The sequence below is a fragment of the Perca flavescens genome, chromosome 11 (genome assembly GCF_004354835.1).
Source record: "Perca flavescens isolate YP-PL-M2 chromosome 11, PFLA_1.0, whole genome shotgun sequence".
In the NCBI taxonomy this organism is placed as follows: Eukaryota; Metazoa; Chordata; class Actinopteri; order Perciformes; family Percidae; genus Perca; species Perca flavescens.
In genome coordinates this window covers 2124482-2144498 of record NC_041341.1, presented here as the reverse complement: position 1 = coordinate 2144498, position 20017 = coordinate 2124482, and the positions used below count along the sequence as shown (strand labels likewise).

General features: G+C 40.7%; 1 protein-coding gene across 1 annotated transcript in view; it reads right to left on the bottom strand.

Moving 5' to 3' along the window:
• Window positions 1-7174: 7174 nt before the first annotated feature.
• The window catches only part of LOC114564388 (abl interactor 2), a 69687-nt gene continuing 56844 nt past the window's right edge, over window positions 7175-20017 (bottom strand). The window contains exons 7-10 of the mRNA XM_028591709.1: window positions 12812-12976; window positions 11587-11667; window positions 9024-9212; window positions 7175-7861 (exon numbers count right to left, since the gene is read on the bottom strand). Coding sequence (XP_028447510.1) covers window positions 7686-7861; window positions 9024-9212; window positions 11587-11667; window positions 12812-12976 — 611 coding nt within the window. The 3' untranslated portion in view covers window positions 7175-7685. The remainder of the gene's footprint in view (window positions 7862-9023; window positions 9213-11586; window positions 11668-12811; window positions 12977-20017) is intronic.

Sequence of the window (20017 nt, the reverse complement as noted above, 5' to 3'; positions counted from 1 at the left end):
ACCATAGAGTGAGCTGTAGTTCCAATGAGAAAACCTGTAGGGGGACAATAGAGCGAGCTGTAGTTCCAATGGGACAACCTGTAGGGGGACCATAGAGCAAGCTGTAGTTCCAATGGGACAACCTGTAGGGGGACTCGCAGCGTGAGCTGTAGTTCCAATGGGACAACCTGTAGGGGGACCGCAGCAGGAAAAGTTGCATAGTGTTACTTTAAATTAGTGAAAGAGGTTTACAACTAGACCGACAGTTTTTTAATTATGTAGAAATGTAAATTTGAGTGTTGTTGACATTACAGAGCTCCTTGGTTTCTGTCTGTTGAGAACATTCTCGTTTCTACGGCATTGCATTGTGGGATATTTATACCGTGGCGTCCAGTATTGTATTCCAGAAAGTTTTACTCCAGATGTCCCGTTCTACCAGGAACATACCGCAGATGTAACTCCAGTCCCAATGAAAACATCTTACTATATACAAATACAAAAATCTCTCTCTTCGTGCCACTCAAAGAGTCCCCCCAAAGAGATCTCATATTTATTTAAATGGCTCTTTGCTGATAAGAAACAAAAGGACATAAACATATCGGTATTACATTTTGTTAGGCTTTAATAAATTTGTGCACAAAAACTTTCCACTTTTTCAGAGACAAACTGTGATGATGAAGTCAGAGGTTAGACGTCTGAAGCAGATTCAGCCTGCAACACATGTCAGTCTGCTCGGATTAAAGGGAAACACAGAGTATGCCAACGTGTTCAAGAGAAGCCCCCGTGTGTGTGTCTGGGTGTGTGTGTGTGAGTGTGTCTGTCTGTGTGTGTGTGTATACTGTGTTTCAGGTGAATCTGAAATCAATTTTATTTATAGTTTTATACATACATACTGGCATACTCTGGTTTTTGTGCCTCTTAAATAACACAGGAACACCGTTTCAGGTCCATAGTCACTTCAGTCCACAAGGGAAGGTTTGGTTCATACTGACAGACACGCACGCACACGCACACGCACCTGTATATATGGCACGAAAGTCCACCTCCATCTGAGAGTCAGCGTGGAGTCCGAACATAAAGGTCTATTACACCCAAACAGCACTGAAGAAAAAACATCACAATCCAGCTGATCCAACACACACGATTAAGCAAAGTTTGTAAAAAGAATATGAAAAGAATTGTGAATAAAAATTGTCGGTTATATTTCAGGCATGCAGGCAAACAAACACAATGTAAACGTCAACACCGGCAACATGTTCACAATCTCCGTAGGCAGACGGGCGCAGGAATGAAAAGGCTCAGAGGTCACACTTTAAATACCTGTCAATGCATGTTAAATATGTCAATTTACTGGTGTAGTTTGGTATGAAATAAAGGGTAGGGCTGCACCATTTATTGAAAAGTAATAGAAACTGAAATTCAGAACCTTTACGCAACATTAATCCTTTCCCCACACAACATGGACCCTATTTCCCTAGGTTTTTTTGTGTCTAAGTGGCTGATGGGAACAACAATCTCTGACATCGGTCCAGTATTAAGAGAGATCACTGCAGTTGGCAGCGGAGAAACAAGCTACAATCTGAGTTAATAGGACAATTGTGCAGCTTGTATTTACCTTCACAAAGTGCTGGTTTTGCCGCCGACAGACTCCGATTGTTATCCTGAGTGTCGGACAACATTATGGAAAGGATTTCTATGGAGGTCGACCTTGATGTTAAAGAGTAAGATCCTTTTTTTAAAACATAAAAACATCCGTGAAATTGCATTTGCTAAACCCACCAGACTCCATGTAAATAATCAGTCATTTAAGCATCGTAAAACACACTTCATTCAAAGTCGACAGAAACAAAATAAAACTATGTAAAGCCGTTTTAGGGTCGTCTTTCCACTTTTCCAACCATCACAATTCTAGTTTTGGTTGAAATAAACACAGTTTACAGATTTACATGTGAAAATATGCTGGATCTATACACGCTAAAAGTGCTGTTTTTTTAAATGGAGTCTGGTGGGTTTAGCGCTAGCGACTTCAGAGCTGTTTCTGGTTAAACAGAAAGGTCTCAGAGAGGTTTTAAAGGTCTATCTCTGTGGGGAACCTTTCCATAATGTTGTCAGACACAGACAATAATAATCTGAGTCTGTCAGCGGCAAAAACACCATTTTTAGTGGACTAAATTGATGATGCACATTTGCCCGATTCATTACATACGGTTACATTGCAGCCCGGTCTGTGGCTGCTAGTTACAGCGTTCACGCTTAATACTGGACCAACAGGGTCCAGGTTGAATCAGTAGTTACCCTTTAAGTTTAGACCCAAAAACAATAGAAGTAGGCAACTCCCGGGACACGAACACTTGTTTCCTGGGTGAAAAGTCTTAACTTTAACTTTTCCGGGACACGTAATGTAATGGGAAAAATTACATTTAAGCATAATGCCTTATATTTTTATGTTTTATTTCTACTTTAATTCTCTCACATTATTGAAAGACAGTTTATCTCAGTTTCTGCTTAAACTGCTGAGGTGTCCAGTCTGGAACAAAATGTGAGCACTGTTTGTCTGAACAGATAGGGGGGACAAGGTCACCCTAAAACTATCTCATGTTTTCCCATGCCAGTTAAGATGTAACTGGGGGGTGAAAGTGGTACCGGGAGGAGGAGGCGAAATGGCTCCAAGATGTCTCTTGCATTTCTCAGATTGTCTTTAAGAACTGTAGCGTCATAATGATCTAAGTGCGTGTGTGCTGTCACTCTGAAGATGCATGTAAGCTGAGTGTTCTTGTTCACTCATTTGAGAAACTGACTCCACACTGGGCTGCGGCCTTTTGTGAAATCATGTTGATCCTATATTTGCAAATATATCTTCTTTAATAAAATACAAAAACCCAACTTGGTTTTAGTCTCAGTCTGTCTTATTTGTTTCAATTTACTAAACTTTGAAAACTCTTCCCCCTGCTGCAAAGGAAACTTCCACTACAGTACTCTGCTCTTGAAAAACAATATAATGCAATGTGCAATGTAACCCCACAGGACAAATGTTCAGTGTCAGTTAGAGTCCACTAAAAGTTCTGTTTTTTTTCCGCTGACAGACTCAGATTATTATTCTGACAACATTATGGGATGGATCCCTACAGAGATAGACCTTTTAGTTAAAGCGTAAGATCCTTTTAGTTTAACATCAACAGCTCTATAATTTCCATCTATTGCAGGTAGATTAGTGTAAAGCTTTCGTGACTTTCACGCTTTGGCTACATTGAACGCGTAACGTATGCCTACCGTTCGCGGAGCGGATGTGCTGCTGAATGTATCTTTAAAGGCCCGAGACGCACCAACCCGATAATCGGCCGTGGGACTGTCTGGCGATGTCGTTGACTCGAGTCTGTTCGGTGTGTTCGGTGCCATCGTCCGTCCGAGGAGCTGTCTGCTCAATGACCAATCTGATTGGTGGAGCGCTATACCGGAAATGACGAGCGTTAGTCTGCGGGCGGAAAGTATTTTTGGGTCGGAGTTGTCGTTCCAGTGTTCGTTCGGAGCTCCTGGAGTTATATAAACAGCGTCTTTTGGACAATGCACTCAGACATGGAGTCACACTGAATCGGTTTCAGGTCGGTGTGTTCAGATTAAACTGAGTTCTGACTCAAAGAGGAAGGAAAAGTGAGATTTCGCTGAATTATTTTTGTGATTTCTGGAAAACATAACCGGTTATGTCGGCACCTTGAAACCAATTTGGCGACTCGAGTCTGTTCGGTGTGTTCCGTGCCATCGTCCGTCCGAGGAGCTGTCTGCCTTCATTTTGGCCGACCTGACTTGCTGTCGGACTCAATGACCAATCTGATTGGTGGAGCGCTAAACCCGGAAATCGCGAGCGGGGTTGAGTGACGAAAGCCTGACAAAATCTGATAAAAATCTTTTAAACTGACCTTTCTTGATCTGAAATGAAGACATGGGGCGAGAAACCAGTTTTCACCACATCTTTTTTTCTTAACAGACATCATGAACCTTCCTCTTCCTTACTCGCCCTTTCTTCAACCGGCTTATTTCTCTCTCGAAAGGTTTTCAGAAACAAGTTTCTGTGAACTATTTTCGTAAAATACGAGACGCGTTTGTCATTTCCGGTTTTAATTTTTTTTGTATTACGTCTCGCGCACGCGCAGAACGTACGCTCAAGACTTTTTGGACCTCGGGGGGAGCCGACCGATTGGTCCGACTGGTTGGTGTGTCGGGGCCTTTAACCGTCTCCACCTGCAGCGCCACGCGGTGTAGGATAGTGTGAGTCACAGGCGAGACGGAGAGCTTTTTTGCTCTGGGATTGTTGTTGTTTCGTCAGATTTTTGGAGCCGGCACACACCGGAAAACATCAACCTACTGTCAGCTGTTATCAGAGACTCTCAAAATTAAACTGCCAGTACGCTCATTCACAGTCATTAACGTTTCCTGTCTATCGGTAGTTTAATTCAAAAGACATATAGACACTTCATGATCCATTTGGGTATCAAAGGGCTGCACACACTTTGCGTAAAATATATAAATAGAAGACTGTCCTGTGTTTAGGCCAGTAGATCTGGTCTCTACGGAGCAGACACACCACTACGCTGCTCTCTGTCCGGTGTGAACACTTTCATTGATTAAAGTGGAAGTGTAGTGTTGGAAAATCTGCTCCGCGTACGTTTCGCTGCAATGTAGCTGTCCCGTAAGGGTTTCTTTGGCTACGTTCACACCCCAAGTCTTAATACTTAATTCGGATTTTTTGCTCAGATCAGATTTTTTTTGTTTGGCTGTTCACATGACCTTTTAAAATGTGGCCTATATCAGATTCCAGTGTGAACTAACGATAATTACGATGACATCAGACGCAGCACGCTGTTGGACTAAAGTTAGGGAGGTTATGGAGGAAGTCAAAACTTTGGCTTTTATTTCAAAATGTTTGTGTAATGTTTAATGAGCATGCACTAAAGAGGTCTAACACCTCCCTCTCTCCTCCATTAACTCTCTCCATCATTGTTCTCCATTGTGTAGGCCTAGTCCAGTTTTTAATGTTACTGTCTGTGTCTCGGGATAACTCACGGCGGAGCTTAATTGTGACAAATGTCGACGTAGATTGACGTAAAAGTCGCATCAAATCCGCCTCGCTTGTTCACACTGCGGCCGCATTGAAAAAGATCAGAGCTGGGTCTGATTCAGGACCACTTATGGAAGGGGTCTCAATCTGAACTGGGCTAGATTTGATTGTTCACACTACTTCTGAAGAAGTCGGACCTGGTCACTTGACCCCAAACATTTTCTTTTGCCTGCAGTCTGAACGTAGACTTATTCTTTCGTTTAATCTCCAATTCTTTTCCCAGATTTCTCATATATATATATATATATATATATATATCGATATATATTTTTTACTTCCTTGACAGATAAGATGAAGATAAGGCTCAAAAAGTGCTTCAAAGGAAGAAAGAGAGAATAGAAAGAATATATTTGAATTTAATGTTTAGTGCAAAAGTGTCTTTTGCATAGCTTCCTTTCATTCTGTCTTTTTAAACTATGTTTTATATTTCTTCTGGGCTCCTACATATTAAAACTAACAAATAATCTCAAGTCTTCGCTTCAGGGGGGAAAACAGTAAACATCTTCTGTCGGGTGTCGGGGTAGGGGAGGAGAAGGTAAAACTACGGAAGCCCAGAGAAGACACAGTGAAGTCTTGTACACGCATTGTTTTTCTTTTGATCACAAGACCTGAACATAACAAGATCTGTTTTCCTGTGAGCATGAAATTATTGTTCCATGACTGAAAAACAAAGTGCTAAAGATGAAGGGCCCTATTTTAACGATCTAAGCGCACGGCCTGAAGTGCCTTGCGCAGGTTACGTTCAGGGCGTGTGCCACCGGGCGCCTGGTCATAAATCAGAGGTGTGTTTTGGGCGTAACATGCAATCAACCAATCAGAGATCATCTCCCATTCATCAACCAATCAGAGATCATCTCCCATTCCCTTTAAAAGCCAGGCGCGTTTGGACCTTGGAGCATTGCTGTTATGATGGAGGATTTACACCGTAATATTATTATTTGTAATCTTCTGCATGTGTTTTTTTTCTGCATTTTACTAATGCTCTGTTAAAATAACAGTTCGGAGCTCCTGGAGTTATATAAACAGCGTCTTTTGGACAATGCACTCAGACATGGAGTCACACTGAATCGGTTTCAGGTCGGTGTGTTCAGATTAAACTGAGTTCTGACTCAAAGAGGAAGGAAAAGTGAGATTTCGCTGAATTATTTTTGTGATTTCTGGAAAACATAACCGGTTATGTCGGCACCTTGAAACCAATTTTTCGTGATCACAAGAACAACAAAATATGAAATCGCATCTTTTCTTGTCGTCTCTGAGACTATGTTGAGGAACAGAAACATTGGGAACCTTCACACTATATATATATATATATATATATATATATATATATATAAAATAACATTAAGACGCCTGAAACACCTCCCATTCCTCCAACAGGAGAACGTATTAATACTTATTTGAGAACATAATCCGATCCAGCATTAGGAAACCCCCGAAATGCAAGGCCTTATGGGTATATACAGTACAGGCCAAAAGTTTGGACACACCTTCTCATTCAATGCGTTTCCTTTTTATTTTCATGACTATTTACATTGTAGATTCTCACTGAAGGCATCAAAACTATGAATGAACACATATGGAATTATGTACTTAACAAAAAAGTGTGAAATAACTGAAAACATGTCTTATATTTTAGATTCTTCAAAGTAGCCACCCTTTGCTTTTTTTGATAACTCTGCAAACCCTTGGTGTTCTCTCAATGAGCTTCATGAGGTAGTCACCTGAAATGGTTTTACCTTCACAGGTGTGCCTTGTCAGGGTTAATTAGTGGACTTATTCCCTTATTAATAAAAAAGCAAAGGGTGGCTACCACTTTTTTGTTAAGTATATAATTCCATATGTGTTCATTCATAGTTTTGATGCCTTCAGTGAGAATCTACAATGTAAATAGTCATGAAAATAAAAAGGAAACACATTGAATGAGAAGGTGTGTCCAAACTTTTGGCCTGTACTGTACTGTATATACCCCAACCCGCCCACTTTGCTCTGCATCAGCCAAACTGCTTGCTGCCCCCTCACAGCGAGGGAGAACTAATCACTCAAAGAAATCCCAAACTGTTCACTGTCCTGGCTCCCAAATGGTGGAACGAGCTCCCCATCGACATCAGGATGGCCGAAAGCCTACACATCTCTTCCGACTACACCTCGGATAAAAATTCTTGAACCTCCACTTTCGTATGTCTCTTCGCAGCTTAGCTTATTTAAAGCAAATGTACTTGCACTTACTACTTGTTGTCTGGAGTTTGAACCTTCACAGTTGAAAGCACTTAATTGTAAGTCGCTTTGGATAAAAGCGTCAGCTAAACAACATGTAATAATGTAATGTAATGTAATGTAGAAAGAGACGGATGTAAGAACAAGTCTAAACAAGGCTCACTTACAGGTTCTGATTCTATCCAATGAACTACACTCACACTAAAATATTAGTCAAACTGTGATGCTCCGGTTGATTTGTGGGACTCTAAAGGAAATAAACAAACGGAGGCGAGTCATCTTCCCTCTTCCGGTTCAGATCCGAGACGCTGAACCGCAGCGAGACAACGCGCGTCCGGAGACAAAGACGCACAAACAAGAGTCCCCCTCTCTTTCGTCTTCAGTCGGCGTAGTGCATGATGGACTCCACGTAGTTTCCCGGGAAGAGGCCAGTGGTGGCGTTCATCACGCCTTCGTACCAGCCGTCCTCGTTCTTTTTGATGACGTAGATGATCGACCCTTCCTGGAACGACAGCTCGTCCTCTTTGTCGGCCGCGTAGTCGTAGATGGCCACCACTGGGGGAACAAACACACCACAATATTATTATCCCTCCTGTTGTTTTGTTTTTTTCATCTTTCAACCAAATTTTAACACAACGTGGATGGTTCCATACAACCGTTACTCTTCACAAGTTCAATAAATGATCAGTTCACTACTTTCGTTGAATTTGGGTGTTTTATAAGATTTTATAGCATTTGAAAAATTAGTACTTTTCACCCAGGAAAAGTTATTTTTTAAGCCTCCCCCCAATGTTTCTTACCTAAACCCAACCGTTTATTGTTTTACTAAGCGTTTTTTTTGTCATTATTTTCCATGTTTTTGTCACTTTTTTGTGTTACTATTTTTTTTGTGACGTTGTTCTCGTGATATACAGCATAGATGTACACGTGGATAGCTGAAAATGCGCCATTTGGCTTTAGGAAACTGGCGTGCATGTTAACACAAAGTCATGATGCCACTTTGAGAATCAAAATAAAGGAAAATCACAACACAAATCTAATCGGGGCCCATGTTTAGGGAAAGAATGGAATCTGGACAAAAGCATATCGTCCCAGCTCTAGTGTTGTAATTTTCTGCACTACAGTTAGGGCTGGGAAAAATATCTATTTGATTTAAAAATCGAGGTTGTAGTTCAAATCGATTCATATTTTCAAAAAATCATTTTTTTTAAAATCCAAATACAGTATAAATAATTTGGATGTTTAACAATCTTTGTTGCACACTGCAGAGTGACTTTTCACTTAGAGAAAGGGTTTGCCTTTGCAATTTTGTTTATGTTGAGGCACTTTAATTAAATACAATAAATATATATTTTTAAAATATATTTACAGTTCGCAGTTATTTTGTTTTAAATGGAAGGGGGGAGGGGGGAAATCGAATCGAAAATCGAGCTTTTTATAAAAAAATTGCAGATTTTTTTAGGGAAACAAATCGCCCAGCTCTAACTACAGTAGTTAAAAAAAAAAACATGATTAATTAATGATTAATCCTGCCTAAACACTGTCACTACATTAACAGACTATCACATGTGCACTTAAATGAACATGTATCCATCACAGTTTTCACCACATCTTTTTTTCTTAACAGACATCATGAACCTTCCTCTTCCTTTGTCGCCCTTTCTTAGTTCAAACTAAAAGGGGGGGGCCAGTCCGGACTCTGTTTTAGTGTACGGACCTTTCTCCAGGTAGCTCCTTGGGGCCCACGGTGGGTCCTCCTCCGCGTACGGGTCGCTGTACTCCACCACGGCCGAGTCCTCTTCTTCTCGCCCGTCCTCCAGCGGCTGGGGACTCGGAGTAAGCAGAGGCTCCTCGGGCCCTGATTGGCTCTCGGCAGCCGGGTGAGGGGGGGCAGGGGTGTCTGAGACTGGAGGTGAGGAAGTACGTTAAACATTCAGAAACGCACGCGCTGCACGCACGTTAAATAGATGAGACGGACTTGTATTTCCAAGAAAAAGACATTTCTGTGACAATGTTTACATGCAAAAAGACAATATTCCTCTAAGCCAAGTTTCTCAAATGGGGGTACGTGTACCCCCAAGGGCAGTGATGCCTTGTGATAACCCCCTAACTCTAACCCTACTCTAATCTGAGCACTTTTTTCAGTAACGAGTAATCTAACGCGTTACTATTTCCAAACCAGTAATCAGATTAAAGTTATCCAAGTACTTATCCAAGTCACTGTGCGTTACTATTTGTCATTTTCCTTAGTAAAAATATATATTTTTGATTTCTTCTTGCGTCTCGGGGAGTGAAGTCACGTATACGACACAAACGTAAACAACAATGGAGGGAGGAGAGAGAAGGAAATGTCACTATTTAGAGTTTGTGTCAGCTGAAGACGGCAGTATTAAGGTTCGTTGTATACTCTGTGCTGGTGGCGACAAAGTTCCATCTAGCTACACAAACAATACGTCAAATCTGAAGAACCATTTGGAGTCTCAGCGCTGCAGTCAAACCTACAGAGCAAGTCCCAGCAGGTGGAGGCGAAGCAGAGAGCAGGAGGTCCCCCACCACCCAAACAACTAAAGATGGACTTCGGTGCAAAACCAGTAAGTGGGGGAGAGTTGAAGAAGTTGGTCTTGCAGTATGTTGTAGAGGAAGGGCTGCCCTCAAACACAGCTGACTGGCTCTCTTTGGTGCCATAATAAACCAGATCCTACTACTGGCCACGCCGAGCTGCCTCACAGTAAACCGGTTGTCATGTTTATGTTGAGGCTGTGGGGGGGCGGGGGTTGTCGGCAGCTGCTGCATGTAACTAATAAAGTAACTTGTAATCTAACTTTGTTACTTTTAAAATCAAGTAATCTGTAAAGTAACTAAACTAACTTTAAAATCAAGTAATCTGTAAAGTAACTAAGTTACTTTTTCAAAGTAACTGTGGCAACACTGCCCAAGGGGTACTCTGGCGGACTGCAGGGGGTACGTGAGCGCTGTTTTCTACGTTTTTGAAGTTTGTCACTTTTTGTCACTATTGTCGATCTGTTCTTGCCTTCCTTCCTACCTTTTTTCTACTGTCTTCTTTTCTTCGCTTTTTTCAAAAAAAAACAATTCTGCCTTTTTCAAGGTTTTTGTCACTTTTTTTTCCAAGTTTGTCTTCCTTCTTTCTACTGTTTTTTTTTACAAGTCTGTCGCTGTTTACGAAGTTTTTGTCGCTGTTGACGAAGTTTGTCACTGTTGTCGATCTGTTCTTGCCTTCCTTCCTTCCTTTTTTCTACTGTCTTCTATTTTTCTCCAAGTTTATCACAGTCGCTTTTTTCAAAAAACAATTCTGCCTTTTTCAAGGTTTTTGTCACCTTTTTACCCCCAAGTTTGCCTTCCTTCCTTCTACTGTGTTTTTTTTTTCCAAGTCTGTCGCTGTTTACGAAGTTTTTGTCGCTGTTTACGAAGTCTTTGATACTATTTTCCACCTCTTCTTGCCTTACGTCCTTCTTTCTACCGACTTTTTCCAAGTTTTTAACTTCATTTAAAAAATTTCTGTTGCCTTTTTTTCATCAGCATATTAATGTTTTTCAGTTACATGTTGCTGTTGTTTGGTAAATCTACCGCTGGTCAGGGGGTACTTGGCTTAAAAACACAATTCAAACTGGGGGTACATTACTGAAAAAAGTTTGAGAACCAGTGCTCTAAGCTGTTTACACGTCCAATGAAAGTGAATATTTTTGCACTAATATTCTCGTTTACATGCAGCCGTGCAAAATAGGATGTGTTCAAGGTGTTCCAGCGGTGGAGGACTTGTTAGACCGTGTGAACACAGCGTTCCCTCTCTCATTCCTTCAACCAGCTTCTTGAAAAGGTCGGCTCATATCCAGAAACCTGTTGATATCCGAGTCTTTGATGATGTTTCAAAGTAGCTGTGTTTCTCCTTGTTATCGGGTCTGCAGCCATGCAAACTGTCGCCTGGTTGGTTTGTGTACAGCAGCCATAGCAACGCACTGAGTTGACCGTAAGCCGTAAACAGCCGAGAGTACGTAAACTGTCACAAACTGCAGTAAAAACCCTGATTGAGACGCATACTCTGAATGTGTTGTATACATGTCCAAAGAATGCCTCTAAAACCTGAATAATACCGGAATATCCCACAAGTCTTAATCTGGAAATGCTCTATTTAAAAAAAGGCCAATAGAAACAGAATATGCTGTTTACATGACCATATATTATATTCATAATATTGTCATGTTCAGAATATTAGTGTGCATGCAGAAGTACTCTGTGATTGGAAACCAAACAGTCATACTCACTGGACTCCTGAACTCGAGCAACGAAACCCATCAGAGGAAGCTGAGGACTGAACTGGAGGAGGGAGGGGGGCGGAGGGGAGGCTGCCGACACACATATACACACACACACACACACACACACACACACACACACACACACACACACACACACACACACACACACACACACACACACACACACACACACACACACACACACACAACAGAACAGAACAGACACACACACACACAGAACAGAACAGACACACACAGAGAACAGAAACACACACACACACACACACACAGAACAGAAAGATACACACACACACACACACACACACAGAGAACAGACACACACACACACACACACACACACACACACACACACACACACACACACAGAAACACACACACACACACACACACACAGAACAGAAACACACACAGAAAAGAAACACACACAGAAAAGAAAACACACACACACACACACACACACACACACACACACAGAGAACAGACACACACAGAAAAGAAACACACACACAGAGAACAGACACACACACAAACAGGACAGACACACACACACACACACACACACAGAACAGAACAGACACACACACACAGAACAGAACAGGACACACACACACACACACACACACACACACACACACACACACACACACACACACACACACACACACAGAACAGAAACACACACACAGAGAACAGACACACACACACACACACACACACACACAGAAACACACACAAACAGGACAGACACACACACACACACACACACACACACACACAGACACACACAGAACAGAAACCCACATACACACACACACAGACAAATGGAACAGACGCACACATACATATACACACAGACACACACACAGACACACACACAGACACACACACTATTTATTAAACTAATAATCACAATAAGAGTTCTATCAGTCTGAATTAACTTTCTATTAATTCTGTTTATTTCCCAAAATAATTTAACATAGAGCGTCAAAAAGCAAAAATGTTGGAAAAAAAAAGAGACAAAAAACTAAACAAAAAATCAAGCACTAAAAACTTCGAAAAAAAAGAGACAAAGTCGTGAAAAAAAAAATAAAATAAGTGCCAAATGTGTTGGGAAAAGCTACAAAAACCTTGAAAAAAAATGAAAAGTCTGAATTAAACTGTAGAAAAGGGCTGACCCGTGTGACCAGAACCAGGACCAGACGGAGCGTACCTGGGCTTTGGTTGTAGTAGGGGCCACCGTTGATCTGGTTCTCTGCTCCGATTGGCTGGCCGGTCACAGAGGGGGGCCGTCGGTACGGCAGGGACCCCCCCAACTGTAGAGGCTGCTGTCGGGGCTGCGGCCGGTTCATGCTGAAGAACTGAGGGACGATGTTACCTGACACGGCACAGAGAGAGAAGTTACACATTCAGCCTCCTTTCTCTACGCTAAACAACTGTCTGGCACGTATCGGTTTCTGTATCCCACTATGGCCACGCCAAGACCTGCCCTACGAAGCAGCCCGATTGGTTGGGGTTAGTCATTTGACCTCGAGTGGTTAAGGTTAGGGTCAGGGGATTGGTCAGTGGGATAGGACCTGTACATGTAAGCATGGAGGCCTGGCCAATAGTAGTGTGTGAATGCTATTGAAGGGCGGGACTTGGCTAGTGGCTGTAATCCTGCACCAAGGCTGAATTTTGGGAAAGAGACTTCAGATACAGTATTAGGGGACCACTAAGGTCTATATAAAAGAGACTTCCGATACAGTATTAGGGGACCACTAAGGTCTATATAAAAGAGACTTCAGATACAGTATTAGGGGACCACTAAGGTCTATATAAAAGAGACTTCAGATACAGTATTAGTGGACCACTAAGGTCTATATAAAAGAGACTTCAGATACAGTATTAGAGGACCACTAAGGTCTATATAAAAGAGACTTCAGATACAGTATTAGGGGACCACTAAGGTCTATATAAAAGAGACTTCAGATACAGTATTAGGGGACCACTAAGGTCTATATAAAAGAGACTTCAGATACAGTATTAGGGGACCACTAAGGTCTATATAAAAGAGTCTTCAGATACAGTATTAGTGAACCACTAAGGTCTATATAAAAGAGACTTCAGATACAGTATTAGGGACCACTAAGGTCTATATAAAAGAGACTTCAGATACAGTATTAGAGGACCACTAAGGTCTATATAAAAGAGACTTCAGATACAGTATTAGGGGACCACTAAGGTCTATATAAAAGAGACTTCAGATACAGTATTAGGGGACCACTAAGGTCTATATAAAAGAGTCTTCAGATACAGTATTAGTGGACCACTAAGGTCTATATAAAAGAGACTTCAGATACAGTATTAGTGGACCACTAAGGTCTATATAAAAGAGACTTCAGATACAGCATTAGAGGACCACTAAGGTCTATATAAAAGAGACTTCAGATACAGTATTAGGGGACCACTAAGGTCTATATAAAAGAGACTTCAGATACAGTATTAGGGGACCACTAAGGTCTATATAAAAGAGTCTTCAGATACAGTATTAGTGGACCACTAAGGTCTATATAAAAGAGACTTCAGATACAGTATTAGGGACCACTAAGGTCTATATAAAAGAGACTTCAGATACAGTATTAGAGGACCACTAAGGTCTATATAAAAGAGACTTCAGATACAGTATTAGGGGACCACTAAGGTCTATACTTCAAACGTGTATTGAGGATATAAAATCCTGGATGACCCACAATTTCCTGATGTTAAACTCAGACAAAACTGAAGTTATTGTGATAGGACCAACGCACCGCCGAACTTCGTTTTCGAAAGATATAGTTACTCTGGATGGTATTACCCTGGCCTCCAGCACTACTGTCAGAAATCTAGGAGTTATTTTTGATCAGGATATATCCTTCAACGCCCACTTAAAACAAACCTCAAGAATAGCCTTTTTCCATCTTCGTAACATTGCCAAAATTAGGAATATCCTGTCTCAAAACGATGCTGAAAAACTAGTCCATGCATTCGTTACTTCTAGACTAGATTACTGCAATTCCTTATTATCAGGTTGCCCAAATAAGTCCATTAAGACTCTCCAACTGATCCAGAATGCTGCAGCACGTGTTCTGACGAGAACTAAGAGAAGAGATCATATTTCTCCTGTATTAGCTTCTCTGCATTGGCTTCCAGTGAAATATAGGATTGAATTTAAAATCCTCCTCCTGACTTACAAAGCTCTAAATGGTCAAGCACCATCATACTTAGAAGAGCTCATAGTACCTTATTGTCCCACTAGAGCACTGCGCTCCCAGAATCTTGGGGCTACTTATGGTTCCTAGAGTCTCTGGAAGTAGACTGGGGGCCAGGGCCTTCAGCTATCAGGCTCCAGTATTGTGGAACCAGCTCCCAGTCGGGGTTCGAGAGGCAGACACCGTTACCACATTTAGGAGTAAACTGAAAACCCTCCTCTTTGATAAAGCTTATAGTTAGGGACGAGGAGTTGAAGCGTCCACCTAAGGCCCACTGCTTCTCCTCGTAGTCATCAGTATTTTTTTTTCTATACTGTATAATTAATAATCGAGCGAGAGTAGAGGGAGGCGGTCCAGTACAGCCCGACCGGTTGGGGGAGTTCTAGCCCGACCAGGCACCTCTCTTTAACCTGCCTCTCTTAAGTTATGCTATTACAATTCTAGACTGCCGGGAGGCTGTTCCTCCCTAAGACACACTGAGCTGCTCTCTCATCTCTACTTGTTACTTTTTGTATGCATCCTGTCCCAGAAATGCTTGTTACTAATCTAGCTCTGGGAGTTTACTCCCCGGAGTCTATATAAATTTCTTCTTCGCAGAGCTATGCTCTCTGCGATTCTCTGCATTCCGGCTGCATCCTGCTGCGTCCTGCTGCATCCGCAGCCTCCCCGTGCTCTGCAGCGCCACGTTACATCCCGCTTCGCCCTGCTGTGATGTTCCTATGCACAGAGTAGTCAGGATCCGGTATAGGAGACTGCAATACTCAGTATGACACGATGTGCCCTGCTATGACATGAACTTCCACGATAACCTTCAAAGTCAATGTGACTTCTAATGTGACTGTTATCACCACTGTTAAATCACCCCTAACCGGCCCGTCAGACACCGCCTACCAAGAGTCTGGGTCTGCCGAGGTTTCTTCCTAAAGGGAGTTTTTCTTGCCACTGTCGCAATAGCCACTGCTAATGCTTGCTCTTGAGGGAATTACTGTAATTGTTGGGCTTTTGGAATTTATAGAGTGTGGTCTAGACCTACTCTATCTGTAAAGTGTCTCGAGATAACTTTTGTTATGATTTGATACTATAAATAAAATTGAAATTGAATTGAAAATTATATAAAAGAGACTTCAGATACAGTATTAGGGGACCACTAAGGTCTATATAAAAGAGACTTCAGATACAGTATTAGAGGACCACTAAGGTTTATATAAAAGAGACTTCAGATACAGTATTAGGGGACCACTAAGGTCTATATAAAAGAGACTTCAGATACAGTATTAGGGGACCACTAAGGTCTATATAAAAGAGACTTCAGATACAGTATTAGGGGACCACTAAGGCCTATATAAAAGGGACTTCAGATACAGTATTAGGGGACCACTAAGGTCTATATAAAAGAGACTTCAGATACAGTATTAGAGGACCACTAAGGTTTATATAAAAGAGACTTCAGATACAGTATTAGGGGACCACTAAGGTCTATATAAAAGAGACTTCAGATACAGTATTAGGGGACCACTAAGGTCTATATAAAAGAGACTTCAGATACAGTATTAGGGGACCACTAAGGTCTATATAAAAGAGTCTTCAGATACAGTATTAGTGGACCACTAAGGTCTATATAAAAGAGACTTCAGATACAGTATTAGGGACCACTAAGGTCTATATAAAAGAGACTTCAGATACAGTATTAGAGGACCACTAAGGTCTATATAAAAGAGACTTCAGATACAGTATTAGGGGACCACTAAGGTCTATATAAAAGAGACTTCAGATACAGTATTAGGGGACCACTAAGGTCTATATAAAAGAGACTTCAGATACAGTATTAGGGGACCACTAAGGTCTATATAAAAGAGACTTGAGATACAGTATTAGAGGACCACTAAGGTTTATATAAAAGAGACTTCAGATACAGTATTAGGGGACCACTAAGGTCTATATAAAAGAGACTTCAGATACAGTATTAGGGGACCACTAAGGTCTATATAAAAGAGTCTTCAGATACAGTATTAGTGGACCACTAAGGTCTATATAAAAGAGACTTCAGATACAGTATTAGGGACCACTAAGGTCTATATAAAAGAGACTTCAGATACAGTATTAGAGGACCACTAAGGTCTATATAAAAGAGACTTCAGATACAGTATTAGGGGACCACTAAGGTCTATATAAAAGAGACTTCAGATACAGTATTAGGGGACCACTAAGGTCTATATAAAAGAGACTTCAGATACAGTATTAGGGGACCACTAAGGTCTATATAAAAGAGACTTCAGATACAGTATTAGGGGACCACTAAGGTCTATATAAAAGAGTCTTCAGATACAGTATTAGTGGACCACTAAAGGTCTATATAAAAGAGACTTCAGATACAGTATTAGGGGACCACTAAGGTCTATATAAAAGAGACTTCAGATACAGTATTAGGGGACCACTAAGGTCTATATAAAAGAGACTTCAGATACAGTATTAGAGGACCACTAAGGTTTATATAAAAGAGACTTCAGATACAGTATTAGGGGACCACTAAGGTCTATATAAAAGAGACTTCAGATACAGTATTAGGGGACCACTAAGGTCTATATAAAAGAGACTTCAGATACAGTATTAGGGGACCACTAAGGTCTATATAAAAGAGTCTTCAGATACAGTATTAGTGGACCACTAAGGTCTATATAAAAGAGACTTCAGATACAGTATTAGGGGACCACTAAGGTCTATATAAAAGAGACTTCAGATACAGTATTAGGGGACCACTAAGGTCTATATAAAAGAGACTTCAGATACAGTATTAGGGGACCACTAAGGCCTATATAAAAGAGACTTCAGATACAGTATTAGGGGACCACTAAGGTCTATATAAAAGAGACTTCAGATACAGTATTAGGGGACCACTAAGGTCTATATAAAAGAGACTTCAGGTACAGTATTAGGGGACCACTAAGGTCTATATAAAAGAGACTTCAGATACAGTATTAGGGGACCACTAAGGTCTATATAAAAGAGACTTCAGATACAGTATTAGGGGACCACTAAGGTCTATATAAAAGAGACTTCAGATACAGTATTAGAGGACCACTAAGGTTTATATAAAAGAGACTTCAGATACAGTATTAGGGGACCACTAAGGTCTATATAAAAGAGACTTCAGATACAGTATTAGGGGACCACTAAGGTCTATATAAAAGAGACTTCAGATACAGTATTAGGGGACCACTAAGGTCTATATAAAAGAGACTTCAGATACAGTATTAGGGGACCACTAAGGTCTATATAAAAGAGACTTCAGATACAGTATTAGAGGACCACTAAGGTTTATATAAAAGAGACTTCAGATACAGTATTAGGGGACCACTAAGGTCTATATAAAAGAGACTTCAGATACAGTATTAGGGGACCACTAAGGTCTATATAAAAGAGACTTCAGATACAGTATTAGGGGACCACTAAGGTCTATATAAAAGAGTCTTCAGATACAGTATTAGTGGACCACTAAGGTCTATATAAAAGAGACTTCAGATACAGTATTAGGGACCACTAAGGTCTATATAAAAGAGACTTCAGATACAGTATTAGAGGACCACTAAGGTCTATATAAAAGAGACTTCAGATACAGTATTAGGGGACCACTAAGGTCTATATAAAAGAGACTTCAGATACAGTATTAGGGGACCACTAAGGTCTATATAAAAGAGACTTCAGATACAGTATTAGGGGACCACTAAGGTCTATATAAAAGAGACTTCAGATACAGTATTAGGGGACCACTAAGGTCTATATAAAAGAGTCTTCAGATACAGTATTAGTGGACCACTAAGGTCTATATAAAAGAGACTTCAGATACAGTATTAGGGGACCACTAAGGTCTATATAAAAGAGACTTCAGATACAGTATTAGGGGACCACTAAGGTCTATATAAAAGAGACTTCAGATACAGTATTAGAGGACCACTAAGGTTTATATAAAAGAGACTTCAGATACAGTATTAGGGGACCACTAAGGTCTATATAAAAGAGACTTCAGATACAGTATTAGGGGACCACTAAGGTCTATATAAAAGAGACTTCAGATACAGTATTAGAGGACCACTAAGGTTTATATAAAAGAGACTTCAGATACAGTATTAGGGGACCACTAAGGTCTATATAAAAGAGACTTCAGATACAGTATTAGGGGACCACTAAGGTCTATATAAAAGAGACTTCAGATACAGTATTAGGGGACCACTAAGGTCTATATAAAAGAGTCTTCAGATACAGTATTAGTGGACCACTAAGGTCTATATAAAAGAGACTTCAGATACAGTATTAGGGACCACTAAGGTCTATATAAAAGAGACTTCAGATACAGTATTAGAGGACCACTAAGGTCTATATAAAAGAGACTTCAGATACAGTATTAGGGGACCACTAAGGTCTATATAAAAGAGACTTCAGATACAGTATTAGGGGACCACTAAGGTCTATATAAAAGAGACTTCAGATACAGTATTAGGGGACCACTAAGGTCTATATAAAAGAGACTTCAGATACAGTATTAGGGGACCACTAAGGTCTATATAAAAGAGTCTTCAGATACAGTATTAGTGGACCACTAAGGCCTATATAAAAGAGACTTCAGATACAGTATTAGGGGACCACTAAGGTCTATATAAAAGAGACTTCAGATACAGTATTAGGGGACCACTAAGGTCTATCTAAAAGAGACTTCAGATACAGTATTAGAGGACCACTAAGGTTTATATAAAAGAGACTTCAGATACAGTATTAGGGGACCACTAAGGTCTATATAAAAGAGACTTCAGATACAGTATTAGGGGGACCACTAAGGTCTATATAAAAGAGACTTCAGATACAGTATTAGGGGACCACTAAGGTCTATATAAAAGAGTCTTCAGATACAGTATTAGTGGACCACTAAGGTCTATATAAAAGAGACTTCAGATACAGTATTAGGGGACCACTAAGGTCTATATAAAAGAGACTTCAGATACAGTATTAGGGGACCACTAAGGTCTATATAAAAGAGACTTCAGATACAGTATTAGGGGACCACTAAGGCCTATATAAAAGAGACTTCAGATACAGTATTAGGGGACCACTAAGGTCTATATAAAAGAGACTTCAGATACAGTATTAGGGGACCACTAAGGTCTATATAAAAGAGACTTCAGGTACAGTATTAGGGG